At 42.5% G+C, this 24,715-nt stretch overlaps 1 protein-coding gene across 1 annotated transcript in view; it reads left to right on the forward strand.

The window, feature by feature from the left end:
* The window catches only part of DYNC2H1 (dynein cytoplasmic 2 heavy chain 1), a 389,779-nt gene that overhangs the window by 76,050 nt on the left and 289,014 nt on the right, over window positions 1–24,715 (forward strand). Inside the window, exons 46-50 of the mRNA XM_074957219.1 lie at window positions 1,606–1,708; window positions 6,249–6,416; window positions 6,525–6,655; window positions 8,710–8,958; window positions 10,377–10,485. Coding sequence (XP_074813320.1) covers window positions 1,606–1,708; window positions 6,249–6,416; window positions 6,525–6,655; window positions 8,710–8,958; window positions 10,377–10,485 — 760 coding nt within the window. The remainder of the gene's footprint in view (window positions 1–1,605; window positions 1,709–6,248; window positions 6,417–6,524; window positions 6,656–8,709; window positions 8,959–10,376; window positions 10,486–24,715) is intronic.

Raw genomic sequence — 24,715 nt, forward strand, 5'->3', positions numbered from 1 at the left:
ATACCGTTTACACTAGTAAATGGTGGATTCAGCCTCCATACCCCATCTGTAAAATGAGGATAACTCTACTTCACACTGAAGATCGCAAGTTGCTCAGATACTATGCTTTTGTATGATGATGGGAGCCATACATAGGACTAAGTATTCCAAATAGTGTGCATATAAAACATGACATTGAGACACACAAATACATTTTTAACTTCCCTCTCAAAATTTTAGGGTCCTAGCCAAGAATATAATCACGTTAAGCATTTAAACATAGTCTCACTGGATTTAGTAGGACTAATTACACGGATTGGGACCCAGGTGCTTAACACACGTGTAGGTAGAATGATCACATCCTTAAAAACAGATGGAGCATGGGCACAGCCTCCAACTAGTCACATAATTCAAATCTTCAAAGAAATGTGTGCAAGTGTCATTCTGGTCAGGCAAGGTTAATAGATGTTTGAAAATCTTGATTAAGGAAACTTAGGTTAGCCAAAAGTTTTCCATTAGTGGAAGGCTGAATCTTTATGATGATAAAAGGTTGTGGTGGAGGTAGAGCCAAGTTTGCAGAATTTAATAACTAGGCCATTTCTCACCATGCAGAGAATTGTATTACATATAAACCATTTCAGACCTCAATTGGCAGGTTTAATAGAACAGACATACTAAAGAAACACTACCTGTGTATTGAATAGTAACAACATTTCTATCCTTTGAGACTCTACACATTTTGAACATCAATAGCTTACATATAATAGTCTAAGGAGAATCAGATCAAAATATTTGTTATCCTTTTGGTAAACACCTGCAGTCTCATGCCTTGCATGCTTTTCATATGGCCTATTCTTTATCTGTATATTTTATGAGATATTAGTATAAATCTGTGTAGATAATTGTCTCATCCTCAAAGAGAGGTATACAGTTACTCCATGAGTTAAATATCGTGTGTTTTCAGATATCAATAAATAGTTAATATTTCCATTATCAGTCAGCCAAATTATGATATGCATTGTTGTTAATTTATTTTATTCATTATACCTTACATTTGTATAGCATCTTCTATCCAGAAATACACCTTGGCCCTAGACAAATCATGTACCATACATAAGCAACACTACACAAATACAGTCATATTTAATACATATGATTTGTCTGACCACAGGTTCTTTGAAAGCATGTGTTGTATACATATCAAATGTGTTTGGGATGTCCTCCTAACCTTGCACAGGCCTTTCACCCTCTTGGTCTATCCAAGAATTTGGACAGAATTCTTCTCCTGGTGCCAAACTAAAAAATCAACCCAACTGTAGATGTTTTAGACTGGTAGAAAGATTGCTCCGATGAAAGAAATAGGGAACTAATTTTTCCAACATAACCTTTTTCTCAGAAATATTATAGAATAAATATTTTAGAAATGAGATATTTTGCTTTTTTGGTCTGAAAGCAAAATGTAAACAATCCAAGATGTGTATTTTTCAGATGAATTAACAAAATGTATAAACCTGTACACGTGAAGAAAATTTACTTGGTGAAAGCATAGAAAATTGTTGAACTAAATTGTCAAGAAATCTTTGAAATTAAAATATAAATTGTGTTGTGAATAACTTATGTTTTCAGGTACGAGCAAAATTCACAGTTGATGATCATAGTCATTACCTCTTTACACCATACATTCTTACTCAGTGGGTTCTTGGCTTATTCCGATATGATTTAACAGGAGGTGAGTTACCCTGATTTGTTCCAAAAGAGAAAACATTTTTAGAATACCCAAATATTTTGTGATGTGTTTCTTATTATTGACCTATCCTGCAAACTCTCCATATGCTAAACCCCATTGAAATCTGGAAAGTTTGCAGAATTGGCTCTAACGTCAGTTGAAAACCAAAAGTTCCATTCCATGCAAAGTTATGTTGTTGTTTTTAATTTTGAAAAATAGTGTGAGATTTTTAAAATATAGGTGGGAACTATCCTGAGTTTAAAAAAGATAAATACGCCTAGGCTGTTCACTTCAGTCATTTTGATTATGAAATCTGTGGACACCACTTTCTGCAGTTGATCTGTTTTTTGGTGAGGATGTCTTATGTATTCTGCATTCACACGGTATATCTACACTGCGAAGTAAGCACAGGGTTAGTAGAACTCGAGTTAGCAGACCCCAGGTTTGTTAATGTAGGGCTTGAGTGGCTACACTTATTTGTAACCCCAGGTTAGGAATGTGTGAATCTTGGGTTCCAACCTGGGGCTCCAGCATCTACACTGCATTATGTGGGCCCAAGTTCAACAATCCATATCCCAGACTTCCTAGTGCCCTCCCCAAATGTGGCTGCTGGAGCCCTTTGTTTATGGTGCAGTGTGGAAAAACTTGACTGTCCACCAACCTTGACTGTCCAGAGGACAAAGAAAGTTGGCCTATAGAATTGTGGAGTACTTTTGATGGGCTCCCGAGCATGAGTCCAGTGGGACTGCATCTATACTGTAAAAGCAATAGGGCTTGATATCTGGGTCCCAGCTTGACTCAGGCTTGAACCTTCCATCTCCGTGAAGTCCTGGGACCTGGGTCCAAGCGCTGGGCTAGAGTGATTTGCGTGTAGGTGACAGGGGGGTTAGGCTTGAGCCTGAGTTCGAACCTTGGGCTTACCTTGCAGTGTAAACATACTCACAGCAGCCTGCCATGAATGACTTTAGTTGTATCAGTTGCTTAAAGTGTGTGTGGGGGTGTAGCAGCATTGCCACTACTGAGGAGCATTATCCATATTCTGCTTAACAAAGGAAGGGTGTGACCAATCCTTCTCATGATGCTGAAGTGCTTTCTAATGACCACTTATTCTCAAACTTTTCCTTCTCCTTAAACTTTTCCTTTTCCAGATAAGCTGAAGGGAATTTAGTTTTAGGTACTCTTGGAAACTGACAGCTTAGGCTGGTTTCCAGTCTAACTTTTATCTTTCCTTTGGAGTTGATATTTTACTGGGTCATGAATAAACTTATAATAATCATATTGTATTAGTTTTGTGCTAATAATTGTGAACTTTTATGGGATCATTTACAGACCCACTCCTGTGTTTTTTACTTTGTCTGCCTGAAAAGTGCCAGTTAGGTTTTAAATTGACATTAGTGGAGATGTAGTTGATGGCTAAATATGAGACATGCTTTGGTAGCATTGAACTGATAAGCATCTGTACTTACACTCGACTCATTGGGTTGGATCCTCAGGTGGTGTAAATCAGCATAGCTTCACTTAAGTCAATGAAAATACACTGACTTACACCAAGTGGGGATTTATCCCTGTTTAAGGATTCCACTATTATATCTGAAGTTGATAGATGAGTGTGCTTTTCTGTGATGAGCGATGTGGTGAGTAATTTGCTCCACCTGAAACCCATCTCATCTTGTCCCTTCTCCACTCGTAAGGAGCATGTTAAAGTTTTATTTTTCCCAGAGGTAATCACTGTCTGTTCTTGGATTTATTTTTTGCCTTGGCTTTGGACTTTATTTATTGGCTTTATTTATTGTAACTTCAGAAAGGGGAACTACAGAAAAATGAGGAAGCTAGTTGAACAGAAATTAAAAGGTACGGTCACAAAAGTGAAATGCATGCAAGCTGCATGGAAACTTTTAAAAAACACCATAATAGAGGCTCAAATTAAATGTATACCCCAAATTAAAAAACATAGTAGAGGACCAAATCAGGCCACCATGGCTAAACAACAAAGTAAAAGAAGTGGTTAGAGGCAAAAAGGTGTCCTTTAAAAATTGGACGTTAAACCCTACTGAGGAAAATAGGAAGAAGCATATATAGTAGCAAGTCAAGTGTAAAAGTATTTGAAGAGCAACGAGCCAAAGGCTAAAAAACTAAGAGCCCCCCCGCAAAAAAAATTCTTTTAAAGTACATCAGAAGCAGGAAGCTTACCGAACAGCCAGTGGACCACTGGATGATTGAGGTGCTAAAGGAGCGCTCAAGGAAGATAAGGCTTTGCAGAGACGCTAAATGAATTCTTATGCATTGGTCTTCACTGCTGAGGATGTGAGGGAGATACTCATACCTGAGCTATTCTTTCTAGGTGACAAATCTGAGGAACTGACCTAGCTTGAGTGGTCAGTAGAGGAGATTTTGGAACAAACTGATCATTTAAATAGTAATAAGTCACCAGGACCAGATGGTATTCACCCAAGAGTTCTGAAGGAATTCAGATTTTAAATTGCAGAACTACTACTGCGGTATATAACCTATCCTTTAAATCCACTTCTGTACCAGATGACTGGAGGATAGCTAATGTGACACCAATTTTAAAAAGGCTCCAGAGGTGATCCTGACAATTACAGGCTGGGAAGCCTAACTTCAGTGCCAGGCAAATTGGTTGAAACTGTAGTAAAGAACAAAATTATATGACACAACAGATGAACAAAGTTTGTTGGGAAAGGCTCAATACGGCTTTACTAAAGGGAAATCATGCCTCACCAATCTATTAGAATTCTTGCCAAAAACCATGTGAAAAAGGTGATCCAGTGAATATAGTGTACTTGACTTTCAGAAAGCCTTTGCAGGGTCCCTCACCAAAAACTCTTAAGCAAAGTAAGGAATCGTGAGGTAAGAGAGAAGGTCCTCTCGTGGATCAGTAACTGGTTAAAAGACAGGAAACAAAGGAAAGGAATAAATGGTAATTTTTCAGAACGGAGAGAGGTAAATAGGGATCTATAGTGGGACCAGTGCTGTGTAATATTTTCGTAAATGATCTGAAAAAAGGGGTAAACATTGAGTTGGCAAAATTTGCAGATGGTACAAAATTTCTCAAGATAGTTGAGTCCAAAGCAGACTGCAAAGAGTTAAAAAAGGATCTCACTAGGCTGGGTGACTGGGCAACAAAATGGCACATAAAATTCAATGTTGATAGATGCAAATTGGAAAATATAATCCCAACTATATGTACAAAATGATGGGATCTAAATTAGCTGTTAATACTCAAGAAAGAGATCTTGGAGTCACTGTGGATAGTTCTCTGAAAACATGCGCTCAGTGTGCAGGGGCAGATAAAAAAGCCAACAGTGTTAGGAACCATTAGGAAAGGGATAGAGAATAAGACAGAAACTATCGTCATGCCACTATGTAAATCCATGTTACGCCCACACCTTGAATACTGCATGCAGTTCTGGTCATCCCATCTCAAAAAAGATATGTTAGAATGGGAAAAGGTACAGAGAAGGACAACAAAAATGATTAAGGGTATGGAACATCTTTCATATAGGGAGAGATTAAAAAGACTGGTACTTTTTGTCTTAGAAAAGAGATGACTAAGAGGGAATATGATAGAGGTCTAAAAAATTATGAATGGTGTAGAGAAAGTGAATAGGGAAGTGTTATGTACTCCTTTGCATAACACAAAACCAGGGGACACCCAATGAAATTAATAGGCAGCAGATTTAAAACAAACAAAAGGAGGTACTTTTTCACACAATGCACAGCCAACCTGTGGAACTTGTTACCAGGGGATGTTGTGAAGGCCAAAAGAATAATGGGATTCAAAAATAATTAGTTAAGTTCCTGGAGGATAGGTCCATCAATGGCTATTAGCTAAGATGGTCGGGGATGCAACCCCATGCTCTGGGTGTCCTTAGCCTCCGATTGCCAGAAGCTGGGAGTGGATGATGGGATGGATCACTCGATGACTGCCTCTTCTGTTCATTCCCTCTGAAGCATCTGGCATGGGCCACTGTCGGAAGGCAAGATACTGGGTTAGATGAACCATTGATCTGATCCAGTATAGCCATTCTTATGTTCTTGATGTGTTCTTTATTACCAGTCCCTTTCTGTTCCCCTTTTAAAACTGGATACCCAGTTTTTTAAATAGGATTATATTTTAAGAGCGTAGTATTTTATTATTTTTATTACAATATATTTGTTTTTATTCTGTGTTCAGCATCTTGAGCACACTGAACAATTATTAAACAATAGTGTACTTTGCAGAAAACTTGTTTTTAAAGTATGTATTTCTCTATGTGCTTGTATAATTTTATCTTGTCTGTACCCATAAGATTTAAAAAATTATTTTTGATAATGCTTGTTTTTTCTTTTATTTCTTCCCTCTTGATGTGTTCGTGCTGGTATGTAATCTGATTTACTCTTTTTCAATTTGACTGTATTTTGAAATGCAAAATTTCAAATCTTTGAAATTGTATTCTATCTATCTATCTATCTATCTATCTATCCATCCTTTGTTGGGTCATCAGCACACGCACACATATATATATATATATATACTTTGCAGGATCATCAACACACACACTAGATTATGTTTTGGAAATTGTTGCTTATGAAGCCCGTCGCCTCTTCCGTGACAAGATTGTTGGTGCTAAAGAACTCCTCATATTTGATAATATTTTAATGAAAGTGTTTCAAGGGGACTGGGGTTCAGACATCCTGGAGAATATGGCAGGTAATAACACATAAAATGTATTCAATAAGATTTGTTGAAATACCTGATAATATGCTTTAACACTTGAGAATGTAGACTCCTATCACAGTTATGGTTATATTTTCACAGATAGCTTCTATGTAACATGGGGAGCTCGTCATGAGGTGGGAGCATTCAGAGCACCAGAGCAGGCATTACCACCTCATGGGAAGCCACTTGGCAAATTAACTTCAGAAGACCTAAAAGATGTTATCAAAAAGGTGCGTCAAGAATAAGGAGTAATAACAAAAGAAAATACTTTCAAAAGTCTATAGTTATGTTTGTACATTGTTTAAAGTAACCAGAACTGTGTTGTCAGACATTTTTCTTTTGGTTAGAATAATACACGTAATTTGTATTCTAAAAGGGAGATACAGTTATTTTAGAAACAGAAGTTGGCATGCTTTTAAGCAATAAAGGACAAATCCAGAACCTGTGGAGAAAGGGGCACTGTGCTGGCTCTGAATTGGTCTGACTGATTTTGGGGATAGTCAGGCCATAGTGGAAGGAAGCATGGCAGGGTTCCACGCTTACTTGAGTAGTAGGGCCTGGAGATGGGAAACTCATGTAAATCAACTCCCCACAACTCCAAGTAGTCCTCAGTAGCTCTTTCTCCGTTACTCTGCCCATGTGGGGCACATGGAGGATAGTGGGTAGGGACAAGGTTTGGTGGCCTTAGAACTCTGGGAGTTTCTTTGTCATGTGTGTAGTGCTCCATGACTGCACAGTAATGCTGAATTTCAAAGCTGTGGCCAGCTCAGTACTGTGAAGTATGATAAGGCCAGAATTTAGTCCTAAAACCTGAGGTCAGATTACGTTGGGTAGGTGACCACTCTAGCTGTTGTAATGTATAGGAGCCTAAAGGCTGTTCTAAGTTATGCCATTGGCCAATTTGGTCCCTGGTCAGGGCCAAAGATCAGATGATGGAGATAAGGGAGAAAATCTGTGTCCTGTTCTGTTTAATATCTTCATCAATGATTTAGATAATGGCATAGACAGTACACTTATAAAGTTTGCAGATGATACCAAGCTGGGAGGGGTTGCAGGTGCTTTGGAGGACACGATTAAAATTCAAAATGATCTGGACAAACTGGAGTAATGATCTGAAATAAATAGGATGAAATTCAATAAGGACAAATGCAAAGTACTCCGCTTAGGAAGGGAAAATCAGTTGCACACATACAAAATGGGAAATGACTGTCTAGGAAGGAGTACTGCGGAAAGGGATCTGGGGGTCATAGCGTACCACAAGCTAAATATGAGTCAACAGTGTAACGCTGTTGCAAAAAAAAGCGAATATCATTCTGGGATATATTAGCAGAAGTGTTGTAAGTAAGGCACGAGAAGTAATTCTTCTGCTCTACTCCGTGCTGATTAGGCCTCAACTGGAGTATTGTGTCCAGTTCTGGGGCCACATTTCAGGAAGGATGTGAACAAATTGGAGAAAGTCCAGAGAAGAGTGACAAAAATGATTACAGGTCTAGAAAACATGACCTATGAGGGAAGCTTGAAAAAACTGGGTTTGTTTAGTCTGGAAAAGAGAAAACAGTTTTCAAGTACATAAAAGGTTGTTATAAGGAGGAGGGAGAAAAATTGTTTTTCTTAACCTCTAAGGATAGGACAAGAAGCAATGGGCTTAAATTACAGCAAGGGCGGTTTAGGTTGGACATTAGGAAAAACTCCCTAACTGTCAGGGTGGTTAAGCACTGGAAAAAATTGCGTAGGGAGGTTGTGGAACCTCCATCATTGGAGCTTTTTAAGAGCAGGTTAGACAAACACCTGTCAGGGATGGTCTAGATAATACTTAGTTCTGCTATGAGTGCAGGGGACTGGACTAGATGACCTCTCAAGATCCTTTCCAGTCCTATGATTCTATGTCTAAAAAAAGGTGGCTTTGAGCACAGTTTGGCCGGACCTGTCGCTTTGGCCTATTATGTATTTTAAATTCATCCCTTGGTATGCTCTTTTGTTTGTGTTTCAATATATTTTAGTCTGTAAGCATTACTCCAGGGTATACCATATTTGGGTCTGTGCTTGGGTTTAAGTGACTTCTTTATTAGGACTCTGAAGTCTGTCCACTGCTGGAACAGGGACAGCAAGGTAGCAAAATTCTACTGCATTAAATAGTTCAGTTTGTAAAGAACATCAGTGTCATCTCTTAAGTTTTCTGACCCTCAGTTTCTTAACTTTTTAAAATTTTGGACATTATTGCATTCTATAGTTACACTTGCATTTATCATTAACGCAAATATTAATTTATCTCATTTTTATATAGGGTATCATTCATTATGGACGAGATAACAAGGAGATAGAGATTTTACTTTTCCAAGAAGTTCTTGATTATGTGTCCAGGATAGACAGAGTGCTGAGTTTTCCTGGAGGATCACTTCTTTTAGCAGGACGTAGTGGTGTGGGTCGTCGGACAGTTACCTCTTTAGTTAGTCACATGCATGGATCTATTCTGATTACTCCCAAGATTTCCAGAGGTTATGAACTGAAGCAGTTCAAAAATGATCTTAAACAGGTGTGTCACTCACAGTCTTCTATTTTACAGTTATTTAAATTAAGTTTGTGTGGGAAAAAAATTGAATAGTTAAGGGAACTTTAAAAGACACAAAATAAAAATGTTTCCTGCAGGTCTGACTTTCAGAAGAGTTGAGCACCCATTTAGGAACTTAAATGAAGTAGCCAAATTTTCAAAAGAGCTCAGCAGTCAGTAATTCCTGTTGTTCTCAGGGAGAGCAGCAAGGTCCTCAGCTTTTTTGAAAATCTGGCCCCAGTTGTGATGCTAATCACATTATAAAATCTTTCCTTATGAATTTTATTTTTGACAGTTATATATATTATTAGTATCAGTGCCTCATTGTATGAGGGCTTGCCTTCACTACTGGGGTAAGTCGACCTAAGTTACACTACTCCAGCTACGGGAATAACGTAGCTGGAGTCAACATAGCTTAGGTAGATTTGTGGTGTCTTCATTGTGCTGCGTCGATAGGAGACACTCTCTCTGTTTGACTTACCTTACTCTTCTCTGGGAACTGGAGTACCAGAGTCGACCAGAGAGTGCTCTGTCATCGATTTAGCGGGTTTTCACTAGACCTGCTAAATCAACACCCGCTGCAGCAGCGTTGAGCACCCTGTCCCCGGCAGTGAAGACAAGCCCTTAGGCACTGTAAAGACACAGATACAGTCTTCTGCTCAGGTCCAGATCTTGCAAGCTGTTCTGTGTGTATGGACACCTGCACTTACATAGAGCCACACTGATTTCTTTAGGGTTCTCTTCAAGTGCAGGGGTCTGCTTCTACAGAGTAATTTGTAGGATCAGAATCTGATTTGAAAGTTTTTTCTCAAGAATCACATCCCCCGTTTCTGAAAATATATATTTAAAATTCTGTTCCATCTTTTTGTTTTTATTAGCATGTGAATTTGTAGGTTTGTTTGAGGGTATTCTGTTTTAGTATGGACCATGTGAGCTCAGTACAATATGCTTTATCAAGCAAAAATCTAGTGATTTACAAAGATATACACATTAAATTAAAACAGACAACAAAACTTTTAGGGTCAAAATTCCCAAAGTGGCCTCCAAAATTGCACAAGAAAACTCCATAATATCGTGCACACAACAAAGGGAGCACCAACTACATCGTTTTGTGGGTACAGTTTGAGGTCATATTTGGAAAAATTGGTCCTTAATGTCATGTAAGCATCAAAGTATTTTTAATTATTTTCTAATTAGAAATCAGTTCTTCCATGTAGACTGTTCCTTATCTTTATATTTGACAAATGATCAAAATCTGTTGAGAATATACAAATGTAGTAATACAGAACGTGTGTGTAGGGGAATAGATAAATATATAAAATAAATTTAAGGATTTATTATTCTATTATAAAAGAATGTACACATTCTGTTCAATTAGATTAAAATTACTTCCCTACTATTAGGTGATGCAGCTTGCTGGTATCGAAGCACAGCAGGTTGTATTGCTGCTCGAAGACTATCAGTTTGTCCACTCCACATTCCTTGAGATGGTCAACAGTCTATTGTCATCAGGTGAGATGAGTACAAAAAGCTTAAGGTTCCCCATGACCCTCCCTTAATTCAGTGCACAGGGTGGGCATACAATAAGGCAGAACTGACATTGCATTGGCAACCATATAACTGCCATTTCCTGATTTTGCAACCTAAATAACTTTCTTTTAAAGAAGTTTTTGTAGGTATAAATATCCTATATTATGTTTTCTGCTGCAGTGTTTCTTTCCTAATTCATCACAAATGGATAATGCCTCTTACTTACGGAATTCAGAAACAGTCCATTGTTGCTGGGGGCTCCAGGACTAAGCCCCACCTTTGGACACAAACCACCAGAATCTCTGCCTCTAGGGGAAACAAATTATGTTTCAGCTTCTCCTGACCACTTTGTTTTATTCATTTTCATGTAGCAGCAACTTCATTTCAATATTTAGCTTTGCTCTCCTGAGCTGAGGAATCACTGGAGCACTGAGGAACTAACATCTCGAGCACTTTTCAACTGAGCTCTCTCTGCCCCTCACCACAGCAGCAGAGAAGCCCTCCAAGCATAAAGCCAAGTCCAAGAGATGCTATACACAGCTTTTCTGAAGCCTTCTACCACAAGCCACTGTTCCTTGCTCTGGCAGGGCATTGGGCTCTCATTTGGCAACACATATGGTGAGCCTTATCTCCCTTCCCAAAGCCATTACTTCATTTTAGAAAAGCTTAACCAGGGGCATGATGATTCCCAAGGATAGAGGATCCCTTCACAGCCTATTCAGGAGTAAGTTTTGCAAAGTCCAGAGGCTTGAGATTCTAAAAAGAGAAAAGCAAACATCCCATTTGTAAGGAAGTAATTTGAATTGTTAATGTGTAAGTGGCATAAAAAAACTGGGTTACCCTTTCTCCTTTTCCTTCCCACTCTGAGGGAGTGTTTGCTGGGACTTTTATCCTATGCAGAAGCTGTCTCTCAGTGCTGTGTGTGACGCTTACTACCTTTACCACACCCTGCAGCATATCTGGGCAAACACCGAGAAGCCGGTTATTTCTCAGTCCCCTCTGTGTGAGACAGTTTTCACAGTGGGGTGTTCCTTGTCTCCATGGCAACTAGAGGGAGACCAGATCTTTGCTCTGTGGATTTAGGGCCATCCCACAGGGAGAACTCTTCAGAATTCTCTGCTTCTAAATGGCATACCTGGCAGACTTCTGATCTCCCTCTGTAGAAGAGCTTTCACATGGAACTAGGGTTACATTTTTCAAAGCCTTCGTTCCTCTCCCCTGGGCACAGGTCCTCTATTCCCACAGCTTCCAGACTAATCAATAACCACAACGTAGAAAGTACCCACAAGGTTGTTGATATTTTACAGACCTAACAGGCAGAGTTGAGCTGCCTGTTAATGGGGCTTTATTAGATCCTTCCAGAATCCTGTGGCAGACTTCAGCTAGCCTCACACTGATGGCAGAAAGAACTGACAGACGCTATAAGTTCCCCTCTCTGGGTTATGAGTAGTTCTATTCACATCCCAGCGTAGACGGTGTGTGAATGATCATGCCAGGAATGCTTTCGCACCACACCAAAAGAAAAAGAAGGTAGAAAAACATACTCTGCTTCAAGTCTACAGATGCACATTTTCAACCACCCCAGCCACTTCTATCTAAATATGACTACATCAGCTGGGACTCAATGAGTGAATTTGTGGACAAGCTCCCAGAAGATATAAAGAATGAATTTAAGACTTTCTTGTCTGAAGGGCATCTTGTAGCTAGCTCTAATTTTCAGGTCACTTTGCAGTTAGGGTAAGGGCTATAGTGGTCACCCTGAGGAGAGCTTTGTGGCATCAGAACTCTGACGTACCTATGGAAGTTGAACAGACTATTGAGGATCTGCCCTTTGAGGGATGAAATCTTTTTTTGCATAAGAAAGAAGGGCACTGCGTTTCCTCCGCTCCCTGAATGAAGCAATACAAGCTGCAGCAACAACCATGGCAAAGTTACTATGAGCCTAGATGGCCTAACCCTTCCAAAAAAATCATGTCTCTGAGGAAAAGGCATATCTCTTATGCCTCTTCTAAACAATAGCCATTAGTTTCTAAACAATCCACTTGACTGCCCATTTGTAAGCATCATTCCAGCTATGCTAGACCTACCCTCTTTCCCCCCAATTTCCTTGGAGCTTGGGAGTCCATCATCTCAGATCAGTGGGTTCTAAGCACCGTGCAAGTGGGTTATACAATCCAGTTTCAGTCTATACTTTGCCTCCTCTCACCTTCCCCATCCCTTTTCAAGGACTCCTCTCATGAGTTTGCACCTATGCAAGAAGAGCAGGTTCTTCATTTAGAACCTATCAAGAAAGTTCCCCTTCATCCCCAGGAAAAGGGGTTTTATTTTCACTACTTCCTCATTCCTAAAAGAAGGCGGAGGGGGAAGGAGGTCTGAGGCAGAAGTTAAATTTAATCAGAAAGATCAAGTTCTGCATGGTCTCCCTGGCAGCAACCATCACATCTCTATATCGCTGCAACTGATATGCTGCTCTTGGTATCTAGGATGCCTGCATTCATGTGGCAATCCACCTGAACCACAGAAAATATCTGAGATTTCTAGTTGTGGACCACTATTACCAATACATTGTCCTTCCTTTCAACCTGTCATCTTCCCCAAAGGTGTTTACCAAATGCATTGCAGTAGTAGTGGCTCACCTCAAGAGGGCCGGCATCCAGTTGTTCCTCTACCTGGATGACTGATTGGTCTGCGGTTGTTCCAGGCATCAAGTGGAGATCAGTATGCAGCAGATTCACTCCTTATTTGCTCAGTTGGGCCTAGGAATCACAGAAATGTAGGGCTGGAAGGGATCTCGAGAGGTCATCAAGTCCAGCCTCCTGCACTGTGGCAGGACCAAGTAAACCTAGACCATCAGGTGTTAGTCCAACCTATTCTTAAAACCCTCCAATGATGGGGGTTTCACAACCTCCCTTGGAAGCCTATTGCAGAGTTTAACTACCTTTACAATTTAATTAGAAATTTTTTCCTAATATCTAAACTAAATTTCCCTTGCTGCAGATTAAGTCCATTACCTCTTGTCCTACCTTCAGTGGACATAGAGAACAACTGAACATGCAGCTCTTTACATCAACACTTAACAATGGTCATGGAGGGTGAGAGAAACGATCAGGCAGGTACAGCCAATGCCATGGGAGGCTCAGACCAGCTGGAGAGTCCTTGCATTACAGTCTGGTTGGGATTTCCCAAGGGTTTGTCTACATGGCGATTTAGTGGGCAGCAAGCCAAGGTGTGAAGCGACAGCACACCAGCATGTTTCTCCCTCAGTTGCCTTGTGGACCCTATTAAGTACATCAAAGCACACTAGGAAGGTTTTAGTATGTGGAAGCAGGGTCCTTATTGTGCACTAAGTCACTGTGTAGACAAGCCTCAAGACTTTAAAACTGGACATCTCCATGTTTTACTGGTGGCCAGCAGAATTTTCAAAGTGTGATAAAAGTATGTTTTAAGCACCTGCCTAGCATCAATGTCAGGAATGTCAAACTGTTTCAAATCAGTTTTTTTTCTGAATCTTCTATTCCATGAAAAAATTAGATATTTTCTCTTTCTGTCCCAATTCAGGTCAAAAACAAATTCTTACACTGCAGAGTTTTTCACAGGATGGACATTCCAATAGGGTTCCTGCCCTAACCCTGTTTCACGTTAAACCTGTAAATACCTTTTGTATATTGAGTATTTCTAATGTATTATCTTCTTCTTATCATTATTTGTATTACACTAGCTCCTAGAGGCCACAGCTGAGATCAGGGCCTAGCTATGCCATTCACTGCACACATACATTGTAAAAGACAGTCCTCTGACCCAATGAGTTCACACTCTATGAAGACAAGATATATAGAAGAAGGATTATTATCCCCGTTGTCCAGAGAGAGGCACAGACGGACTACGTGACATAGTCACACAGGGAGTCTATAGCACAGCAAGGACTTGAGCCAGATTTGATACCCACACCTTCATTTTTACTATGAACACCATATAAGGGGGATGTAATTGTTATCCTGAGCTTGCAAGACTCTTCATGCTTGTTATAAGACCTAATAGTAATGAGGAGAATCTTTTCCCTTTCAGGGTCCCACTTCGTTACCCTAGCAACAAACAATTTTTCTCCCCAGATAGTGTATTCCTCAAGGAAGGGGAATCAGTCTTCGTTTCCCAATTTGTCCTTCTCCTCAAGGGTCTGATCCAAAGCCAAGGGCCATCACTGGGAGCCTTTCCACTGACCTCCTTGGTCTTCAGAAGAGGTTCTAATAGAAGATCCTAAAATCCCCCAGCTCTGCCAGCACCATTCTAGCTGTTATCATCATCATCACAGCAGCATCAGGTGTCTCCACTATCATGTGGAGTCTCTTTATTACTCTCATTCCAGGAGCATATTTCCAACTCTTTATCGTCTTTTATTTGTTCCACTCAGTGTTTGAAATCAGAAGATCTGCTTCTTTATTATGATGATTATTTTTAATAAGCTCTTGTGCCCTCTCTGAATGAAGCAGCAAATGCGTAGAAGGGCGCATCAATTTCTATATAGGTTCTATTTAGATTTAGAGCCTACCTCATTAGGAATAATTAAAAGTTGCCACTTGCCCTCCCAGTAGATCACACTTTAAGTCAGGGATGTTTCTTTAAAAAAAACAACTAGTCCTACACACCTCAAATTCCTTAAGCAATCAGGCAGTGAGAAGGAAAAGACAGAGGAGCCTTACAGGGAGATGACAGGTTTGTCCTTGGAATTTAACATTTTCAGAAAGGCAAAAAGAGAAGATTTAAAAAAATAATAAGAGTAGGCTAATGGGCTCACTTGTTACAGCATTACCCTGAGATTTAGGAGATTTCCATTCAATAAACAGAGACAAGTCGATTTTCATACCTGTTCAAAGAATCAAGTTCATTAGGGCAATACTTGATTCTTGAACTGCAACTGATTATCAGTCCCAGGACAGAGTTCAGGCTATCTTAGATCTTTGCTACAGTCTACAATCTAACTCCAACACAAAAGTGAGGTCTTGCTTCAGGCTTGTTAAGATGCATGGTATCCTGCACTTATGTGATTTGATATGCCAGGCTTTGCCTCAGATGCATACAAGGATGGCTGAAGCCTGTGTATTGTTCAACCAGATATCCCCTGGACATGCTAATTCATGTATCTGCCAGGGTTGTTTCCTCACTGAACTGGAGTAGGACTCTGACAAATGTTTGCAGGGGTGTGCCCTGCTCCACTCCTCTTCCATCCATGACTTTGACTACAGACGCTTCCAGCTCCGGGTGGGGAACCCATCTGTAGGAGCTACAGACATAGGCTCCATTATTAAAGAAAGAGTCATTGCTCCCTATCAATACAATTGAGCTCCGAGCTATACACAAGGTTTGTCCAGCCTTCCTTTCTCATATCAAAGGTCAGACCATCCAAGTACTCACGGACAACATGATGGCAGTGTTTTATGTAAACAGGGAGGCGGGTTTCTAGATCCATGGTGTTGTGTTGCAAGGTTATCAACCTATGGATTTTTTGTATCTAGATCAAAATCACTCTAACAGCTTCTCATCTTCAAGGATCATAGAATGTCCTAGAAAACCATCTTAGCAGAACCTTTCAGGAAGATTATAGGTGGTCGTTGAAGGAGAGCATAGTCAGACTCATTTTCAGCATATGCGGTATTTCTACCATAGACTTGTTTAGAACATGACAGAACAGAAAATGTCACCAGTTCTGTTCCAGAGCAGGTCACAGTCCAGGTTGCCTCACAGATGCAGTCCTCTTTCCATCGGGTTCACTTCTGACTTATGATTTTCTTCCAAAACCACTCATTCCCAAGGTCATCCTCAAACTGAAGCAAGATTGGGCAAAGAGGATTCAGATAGCTGTGGCTTGGCTGACGCAACACTGGTTCTCTGACTTGCACGGTCTGTCTGTTTAGCTATCTATAACTGCTCAGCTTCCTGCAGAGACCTACTGGTTCTTCACTATGGTTAAAGTCCTTCACCCAATTCTCAACAGCCTTCACCTGATAGCTTGGCTGTTGACTGGCTGGACAATACAGAAAAGGGCTGTTCTTTAGCTGCTCAAAATATTCTGTTAAACAGCCGGAAACCATCTACTAAAAATAAATACTTACCTGTATAAATGGAAGTGTTTTTTTGTTTAGGGCACAGGATCATAACTTCTTCCCCACAGCATACAAAGATACAGGACATCTTAGATCAAGTACTTCATTTTAAGGATTTGGAGCTTTTTATTAGCTTGCTAAAATTACATTTTGCTGCTATCTCAGTTCATCCAAGGATGATTGGTGTTCTTTAATCCTAAAGTGGTTGGGTTCTTTAAAGGGATAAATAGAATCTGTCCCCGCATCAAATGGCAGGTTTCTCTTTGAGACTTGAATCTTGTATTGTCAGCTTTATTGGGACCTCCATTTGAGCCTCCAGCAACCTGCTATGTGACCCAGCAGTCAGCAAAGGTTCCTTTCTTGGAGGCTAGTACTTCTGCAAATAGAGTAGGTAAGCTGCAGGATCTAATGGTAGGTCCACAAACACAGTATTCTTTAAAGATGGAGTCTCCATGAGTCCACATTTAGAATTTATTCCTAAAGTGGTGTCCAGCTTCCACATTAAACAGACTATCCATTTGGATACCTATTTTCCTAAGCCGCATACACATAAGGATGAGGAAAGGCTCCACTATGGCCTTTCTTTATATATAGATAAGACCAAATCCTTTAGATCATCTCCACATTTATTTGTATCCTATGGAGACAGGATGAAAGGATAGGTGGTTTCAGTTCAGAGACAGTCTCACTGCGTAACCTTGTGTATAAGTTAAGGGATAGTGAACATGTTACCTCCTTCAGAAGTGTTAGCTCATTCCACCAGAGCTCAAGCAACTTCTTTGCCTTTTTGAGAGGTGTGCCTAAAGAATACATCTGCAAATATGACCTGGTCATTAGTGCATATTTTTGCCAAGCATTATGCAGTTACCACAGCCTCCAGAGCTGACTCGAACTTTGGGAGAACAGTCCTTCACTCTGTTTTCAATCAGACTCCTGGCCCCACCGCCATAATGTACATCTTGGCCCTTGCGAGACACCTAACTGGAACAGATATATCTGAGTATTCAAAGACAAAAGGATGGTTACTTGGAGATGCATTGCACATCTATTCCATGACTCTCCCTCCCTCTCCTCTGCTTTGGAGTCTATTCCAACATGATTCGGATGTGAAGGAATTGAAGAGGGGCTGGGATGGCTCTGCAGTGTATCTCCTCACCTGGAGGTGAAACGAGGTGCAGGATGCATGCTCCATCCTGGCAGGTGCTTCTACACAGCACTCTCTGGCTTGAGTGCACTGGTCACATTTACACCTAAGTGGAATAGATTTGTGCAAGACATCTTGAAGAACAACGGTTGTAATGCAGGTAAGAAACTTGTTTAGAGATCCAAAATCCTTTCTGCCCAAGGTAAGTTCTTCTTTCCACAATTCTTGGGAAATAGTTCCCCCATTATTTTGTTCCAGTCTTTATCACTCCAATGGGAAGGTGTGGCATAAATTGCCATTCCTAGAGCTCTAAAGAGGTATTTCTGCAGCCCAGTGTTTCCCACAATTGTAGATGTTGGGCTTCTCTCCTCTCTGCAGCTCACAGAGGCAGATCAGCTTTTTGGCACTGTGGTCTAGCCGTGCCCCCTCTATTCCTGGTTGCTGCCAGATTCTCTGCCTCTGCAGTAGCAGACAGTGGTGGTTTCTTTTGCTCCTACACTTCCTCCTTCTATTTTAACTTTTCTGCCCAGTTTTTTGGGCAGTGGAGAGCAGTGTTCTGCCTCCTCAGCATTCCTCCTCTTCCCTCGATCAGTTAACCCCTCAGGGGCTTAATCCTCCCAGAGCCTCCTCTGCAGCATCTCCCTGCTGGCTCCTTTGCTCCTTACAGGCATGGTAGAGCAGCCAATAAAATACCAGGTTAAATCTAAGTGGTGCTCTATAGGTGAGGCAGCCTTCACATGCTTGGCAGATGGCAAGTTGTGCCCAGCCTATACCCAGCCTTCTGTTCCTAACTCCATTACGTCCCAGGGCTGGGAGTCAGACAATGTGACATTATCTAGGGTACAGTCTGGACTGATGGACAGCTGTGTCCTTGCAATTTTCCATTCTGGGGTGCCTTTTACCCTGCTTCACTATGAGAGCAACCACTCGTGGTCTACTCACACACCGCCTTCACCATGTAAATCACTGCCAGCTATCCTGTGTGGGTAAGCTTCCAGAAAATGGTAAATCCTGCCCCTTACCATCAGCTCTGAGAGGAGGCCTATGTGATCTCTGTCATAAAGTGGAATGGGGCCGGGAGCTAAGGTTCCTATGGACTTTCTCCCTCAACCTTGATTCCAATGCTTTCCATTAGGGAATCTGTTGTCCCTTCAATGGTGCCTCTGTGGGGATAAGGAGTGAAAGGAGTGCCTCTGTGTGATGGCTTGTCTGTATTCTCTCCTCACGGCCCTTAGTGGGGAAGGGAGAAGACTGTTTGGATTCTTCCACATTGTCAGCCACCATCTTATCTAGCTTTTCTCCAAAAAGGAGGGAGCTCGTAAACTTAGCTCTGCATAGGACCTGCTTAGAGTGAGTATCCACATTTCAGCTACTGAGCTGGAAGCCAGTAGCCTCATTGTATCTGTCAAGGCTGAATCCCCACTCTGGCACTTCGAGTGCAAAAGGTGGAGGCCCTCAAGGATTTTAAAATTAATACTTGCCACTCCAGGCTTGTATTGAACTCGCAAGGTTACAGCTTTCTCTGACCTTGGCTTGGTAAATGCTGCCACCACCCAAATGCAAAAAAAAAAACCCCTTTGAACCCAGAAAGGAGCACTTGGGAATTCCTCCTTGTGGGGTACCCTTAAGCCCTTTCACCCACCCTTTCACCCACCTCTGGGGAAGAGCTGAGAAAGAAAACAAAGGAAATTAGCTGTTGCTACCAGCTAATCAAACAACATTCACAAACCTCCTAGGACACCAAAAATCCAATCCAGTTCTTAAAAAAGGTAAATTTTATAAGAAACAGAAAGGAAGAAAATACATCTGTAACTTAGGCTTTTGCTAGATTTTAAAAGAGCAATTCCAAAAATTAAGTACCAAAAATAGCTTTCTTGGGGTCCAGCTCAAAAGTTACAAGCAAACAAAAGCATCTGGGGTTAGCACAGGGAAGATCCACAAGCCGAAATAAAGAAGTAAACCTGATTGCGTCTAGCTAAACATTCCTAATTTACTTACATATTTGGGGGGTTTCAATAAGTAATTCTATGTATGATCTGATGAATTTTCATACTGGTTCAAGCCTTACACAGCATTCCTGCTTATAGCATTGGTGGTCCGTGTCTCCTTCTCCGGAGAAGGACAGAGAAAGGGAAAGTTTTTTTCCCAATTTTAAAAAAGTTCTACTTTCCCATTGGCCCTTTTGGTCCGGTGTCCACTTCCTTTTCTTTTACCTGTGGGCTTGTTAACCCTTTACAGGTAAAGCAAGTAGAGAACAGCTACGAAGAGGAATTTTATAGCTAATTGGCTGACTGGGTGTCCATAAACAGGAGCTACCCCCACTTCATTTATCACAGCATCCATGAAGATGTCAACTACAAACGTGGTAGGGAGACCTCCATTAAAGTGGAGCCAAAGGCAATAGTGACTTCTGGATGAACACTCTTTTTCCTTCCCATATCCAGAAGGTGACCCTCAAAAAGTGGATGAAGAAAATGAAGTTTCAGATGGAGACCCTGGCCTCTACGATGTCATCCCTGTCCTGGGGGACCTTCCTGACTTCAGTAAATGTAATGGACACATACCATCATATCCTCAACAGACCCTTGCCACTGCAGACTTCTGAGGTTTTCCTACCTCAGGAAACATTATCAGTACTGAACAGTACTCCTGTTTGGCCTGTCCTCAGCCTCCAGGTTTTTTACAAAAATATTGGTGCTGATAATAGCCAGACACAGGTCACAGGGAACTCACCTATACACTTCCTGGATGACATCTTGATTAGAACTCCATCACAGTCAGCAGCACAGAGGGCCATGTCTCAAATACTGAATCTCCTCTAGGCACATGGTTTCATCATCATTACCAAGAAAAGTTCTCTAGTTCCATCCAGGAATTTATTTTCTTCTCCAGAGCTGCAGGAGGCCTACTGTAGCACTATGCCTCCCAACTGCTAGGACTTCAGCTATCCTGCATGGGATCACTCCATGGGCACAATCACACATCAGAAGTCTTCAAGCCTTCATACTAAAGGTGTGGCACCACTCCCTGGACACATGAACAATCAAGTAGGAGTTCTGATACAGATGTTCAACTCTTTACAATGTTGATCAGCCCACAACAATATCTTGAAAGGCATGCCTATGTGCCTTCCAGATCTTTTAGTCCTCACATCCAATGCCAGCCTGGAGGGCTGGGGAGCTTACTTGGAGACCCAAACAACCCAGGGCCTCTGGAGTGAGGAGGAAAAGGCTCACAGTGTAAACATCCTAGAGTTTAGAGCGATCAAGTTAGCTCTGTGAAGATTGCAGTCCAACCTAAGGGGGAACCATATCCTGGGTTCAATCAGATAACACAACAATAGTCACATATTTAAACAACTAAAGGGGGAACTAGAGTCTGGTGCTCCTTGTGGAAGCAGTGTAAATAATGAGACAGATGGAATGCTCCTCCTTTCTTTCAGAGTGATCCACATCAAAGGGGAGCTGAACCAAAAAGCAGACTGGCTCAGAAGGCACAGGTTCAAGAACGCCGAGTGGTGCCTGAATCAGAAGGTTTTCTATCTCATCATTCAGATGTTCAGTCTCCCTTCAACCGACCTGTTCACGAATTTTATGAATACAAAGAGGCAAAATACTTCACAAGGTGTGGCACACCTTAGAGGTCAGAAGAGGTTGAAAAACTATCTCAAGCATACAGAATCCACGAAAAGATCGGGCTCCCTGTTTGTGTCCTTCCAAATGAAATTGCAGGGATTCAGAGTTTCCAAGTCCTGTATCACTAGATGGATTAGACTTATGTATTGTGGAAGCCTACATATCATCATCATCCTGTCTGAGAAGGGATCAAGGCACACTCCATGAGATCCTTAGCAGCCTCCTGGGGGGAATGAGAAAGGGCATCCACTTTGGAAATTTGCAAAGTGGCCATGTCTCTGGGCAGCTGCGCTTTATGGGGAGCTAGGGTCAGTCTGCCTGTGACTGTCTTATGAATGCCTCACAGAGGTGTAATTAACTGTCCCAGCTGGCTGATTAGTCAACAAGTACCTGGACCTAATAAAGGTTACCCAAGCTCAGTTAGGCCATGTCTACACTACAGAGTTAAGTTGACTTATGTTGACAATCATAAGTTGCTTTAATAACAGGACAAAACACAATTTTTTGGTCAAACGGGACATGACAATGAGGAACAGTTTCACAGGGCTCTCACAGCTGTAACTCCAGCTTTTGTTGGGAAACCAGTCCCTAGGTGTGGAGTGCACGGGACAGTGTGAGGGCTTCGGTGGGGGAGTTTGGGGAGGGCATGGACTGGAGTTCTGTAGTGGCTGCAGGGGAGTGTAATAGAGCCGGACTCACCTGGCGGCGCCTCCTGCTGGTTGTCCTTGGGAATTAGCTCGTCAGCTTCTGGAGCGCCCTCTGCCATCTGGTGATCCGCCTTACCGCCGGCCCCAGTCCCTCCCAGGACCCGGTGCCTCCTCCCACTGGGGTGCTGCTCCCTGGCAGTAAACCCCAACAATCCCTGAGGGTCTCCCCTCCCCAGGGAACCCCCACCCACTACCCCCACCTCACCTCAGTCTTGGCTACTGCCAGTCATCACTTAGCCCCGCTCCCCAGGGCAGACTGCAGTGTATCAGCCATTCACCACAGGTGAGGGGGTTTGGACCTGCTGCCTCTGTCTACCCATGGGCTGCCCCCAGCAACTCCAGTACCTAATAGGCCCTATTTCCAGGCCAGAGCTCCCCTGCTCCCAAGGCCTTTCCCCCTCAGCCCTGCTCCAATCTAGGTATTCACTCAGGTCCCTGCAGCCAGGCCCTTCCCCCTCTGAACACAGAGAGAGACTCTAAGCTTCAGCCTAGCAGCCTCTTTATAGGCCCAGCTGCGTCCTGATTGGGGTATGGCCTAGCTACGGCCATTTCCCCAATCAGCCTAACTTTTCTTGCCCTCAGCCCTGGCTCTCTCCCAGGGCTGGCTTTTAAGCCCCAGAGGGCAGGAGCGGATAACTACCCTGTTACAGGGAGTCATGCATGGATGTGCTCAGATTGCAAGGTAATGGGGGACTTCATCATCTCTATCTGGCCCTGCAGGAGCATTATCATCGACTCCTGCCCCTGAGTCCTTTCCAGGCTATCCAGTCTCAATTTTTCAGTAATTGTCTCCCTCAATGCTCTTGTTTCTTTATATGCTGCCTCTGTTGACTGTAGCACTTCGCGAAACATATCCTCCTGACCAAAGAAACAAAGAACAGAAACAGTATTGTAAGTGCACTCGCAGCCGTGAATCACAAAAGTTACACACACCTCTTTCTCACTGTCCCTGGGCTAGCACACAGGTTGGCGCGAGTTCCAAATATGGTGAGTTCAGGGGTGGTGGTGGTGGCAAAGGGCAATAGGCAAGAATGGACAAAATGTGGTTCACGAAGGGGGTTACTACAAGCGGCTAGGGAGACTATTCTGAATATAGGTACCCTTTTCCACAGGATAGGATAATTGAACCCAATATCTCACTTCTAAGGGTAACCTAGGATGCAAGGGGGCATCTTCTGCCCGCGTGTGGCTTTAGATCAGCTCTGTATGCTGCTCGCCTGTGTGCTGGTCCATGCAGAAATAATTGCCGGGTGACGCAGCAAAGTGTCCTACAGTGGGGGCAGAAACAAGAGCCCTCTGCTAAGGAACCTTCGGCAGAGGATTGCAGAATACCTACTGGAAAGTTTCCTAGACATCACTACAGAGGATTCCAGGAACATCCCCACCAACATTAACAAACTTTTCCTCCGTGGACCCACAGTGTAAATGGACAGGCTCTGTTGTTAATTTCCGTCCCTTATCCTTCCTCTACCATATAACAAAATACATGAGAGCTCAAACTCCTCTCACCAAAGCAAAGTGAGCACTTACCGAAGTTTCCCTCTCCTGCATCCTGCGCACCAGAACTGGAGTACTGGGACTGGCTAGGCACCTCTGAACTGGAAAAGAGGTCCTAACTCATCGCACCACCAGACGACCTTGCCATTTGCTCCACATTGTCCTTCAGCTCCACTTCCTTGTCCACCACTTCATCACTGAGGTTGGGTCCACTGGCTGCTGCCTCTAGTCGCTGGCTGAAGTATCCATGGGGCTCTTGGCAGTGGAGGTGGGGTCGCTGCCGAGGATGGCATGCAGCTCCTTATAGAAATGGCATGTCTTTGGTGCTGCACCAGAGCAACGGTTGGCCTCCCTTGTCTTCTGATACACCTGCCTCAGCTCCTTGGTCTTGGCATGACACTGCTGTATGTCCCTCTCGTGCCCCTTCTCCTGCACGCCACTAGCAATCAGCCCATAGGTATCCTACGGCTGGAGTGAAGCTGAGACTGCACAGCCTCTTCTCCCCATAAACACAGCATATCTAACAGCTCCAGTGTGCTCCATGCGGGAGAGCATCTGCTGCAGAAAGCCAGCATGGTCAGCTGGGAAGATGCTGTGTGAACTGTGCACACCAAGGAAACAGGAAGAGGAATTTCAAAAATTCCAATGCCTTTAAATGGGGGAGGAGCGCATACCTGAGTACTTTCAGGGCAGTGGAATTCAAAGTACTGACCAGAGTGGTCAGGATGGGCATTGTGGGATGCCTCCTGGAGGCCACTTAGTGCAACACAAACATAACATAACATAACTCATGTCTACACTGATGCTGCACTGCTCTAACTGTGTTGCAAAAAGCTCTATGCTGCTCATCAAGGTGGTTTTATTATGTTGGCAAACAGGGGAGTTACATCGGCAGGAGGAGCATTTCAGTACGTACAGCACCACTGTTTCGTCAGTGAAAGGTGACTTTTGTCGACAAAACTGTGTAGTATAGACAAGGCCTTAGAGGGAAGTCCAAAGGGAGACAGGTGGCTCATGTGGAGGGGAGCTCCCAAGTGAAACCAGAGCCTGAACAGGGAATCCAGAAGATCAGGTCTCTAGGGTACCTACCAGGACTGGGAGCCTGTAAGAGGAGCTCCTGGAGAGAGCAGC

Source organism: Natator depressus, chromosome 1 (genome assembly GCF_965152275.1).
Source record: "Natator depressus isolate rNatDep1 chromosome 1, rNatDep2.hap1, whole genome shotgun sequence".
Classification (NCBI taxonomy): domain Eukaryota; kingdom Metazoa; phylum Chordata; order Testudines; family Cheloniidae; genus Natator; species Natator depressus.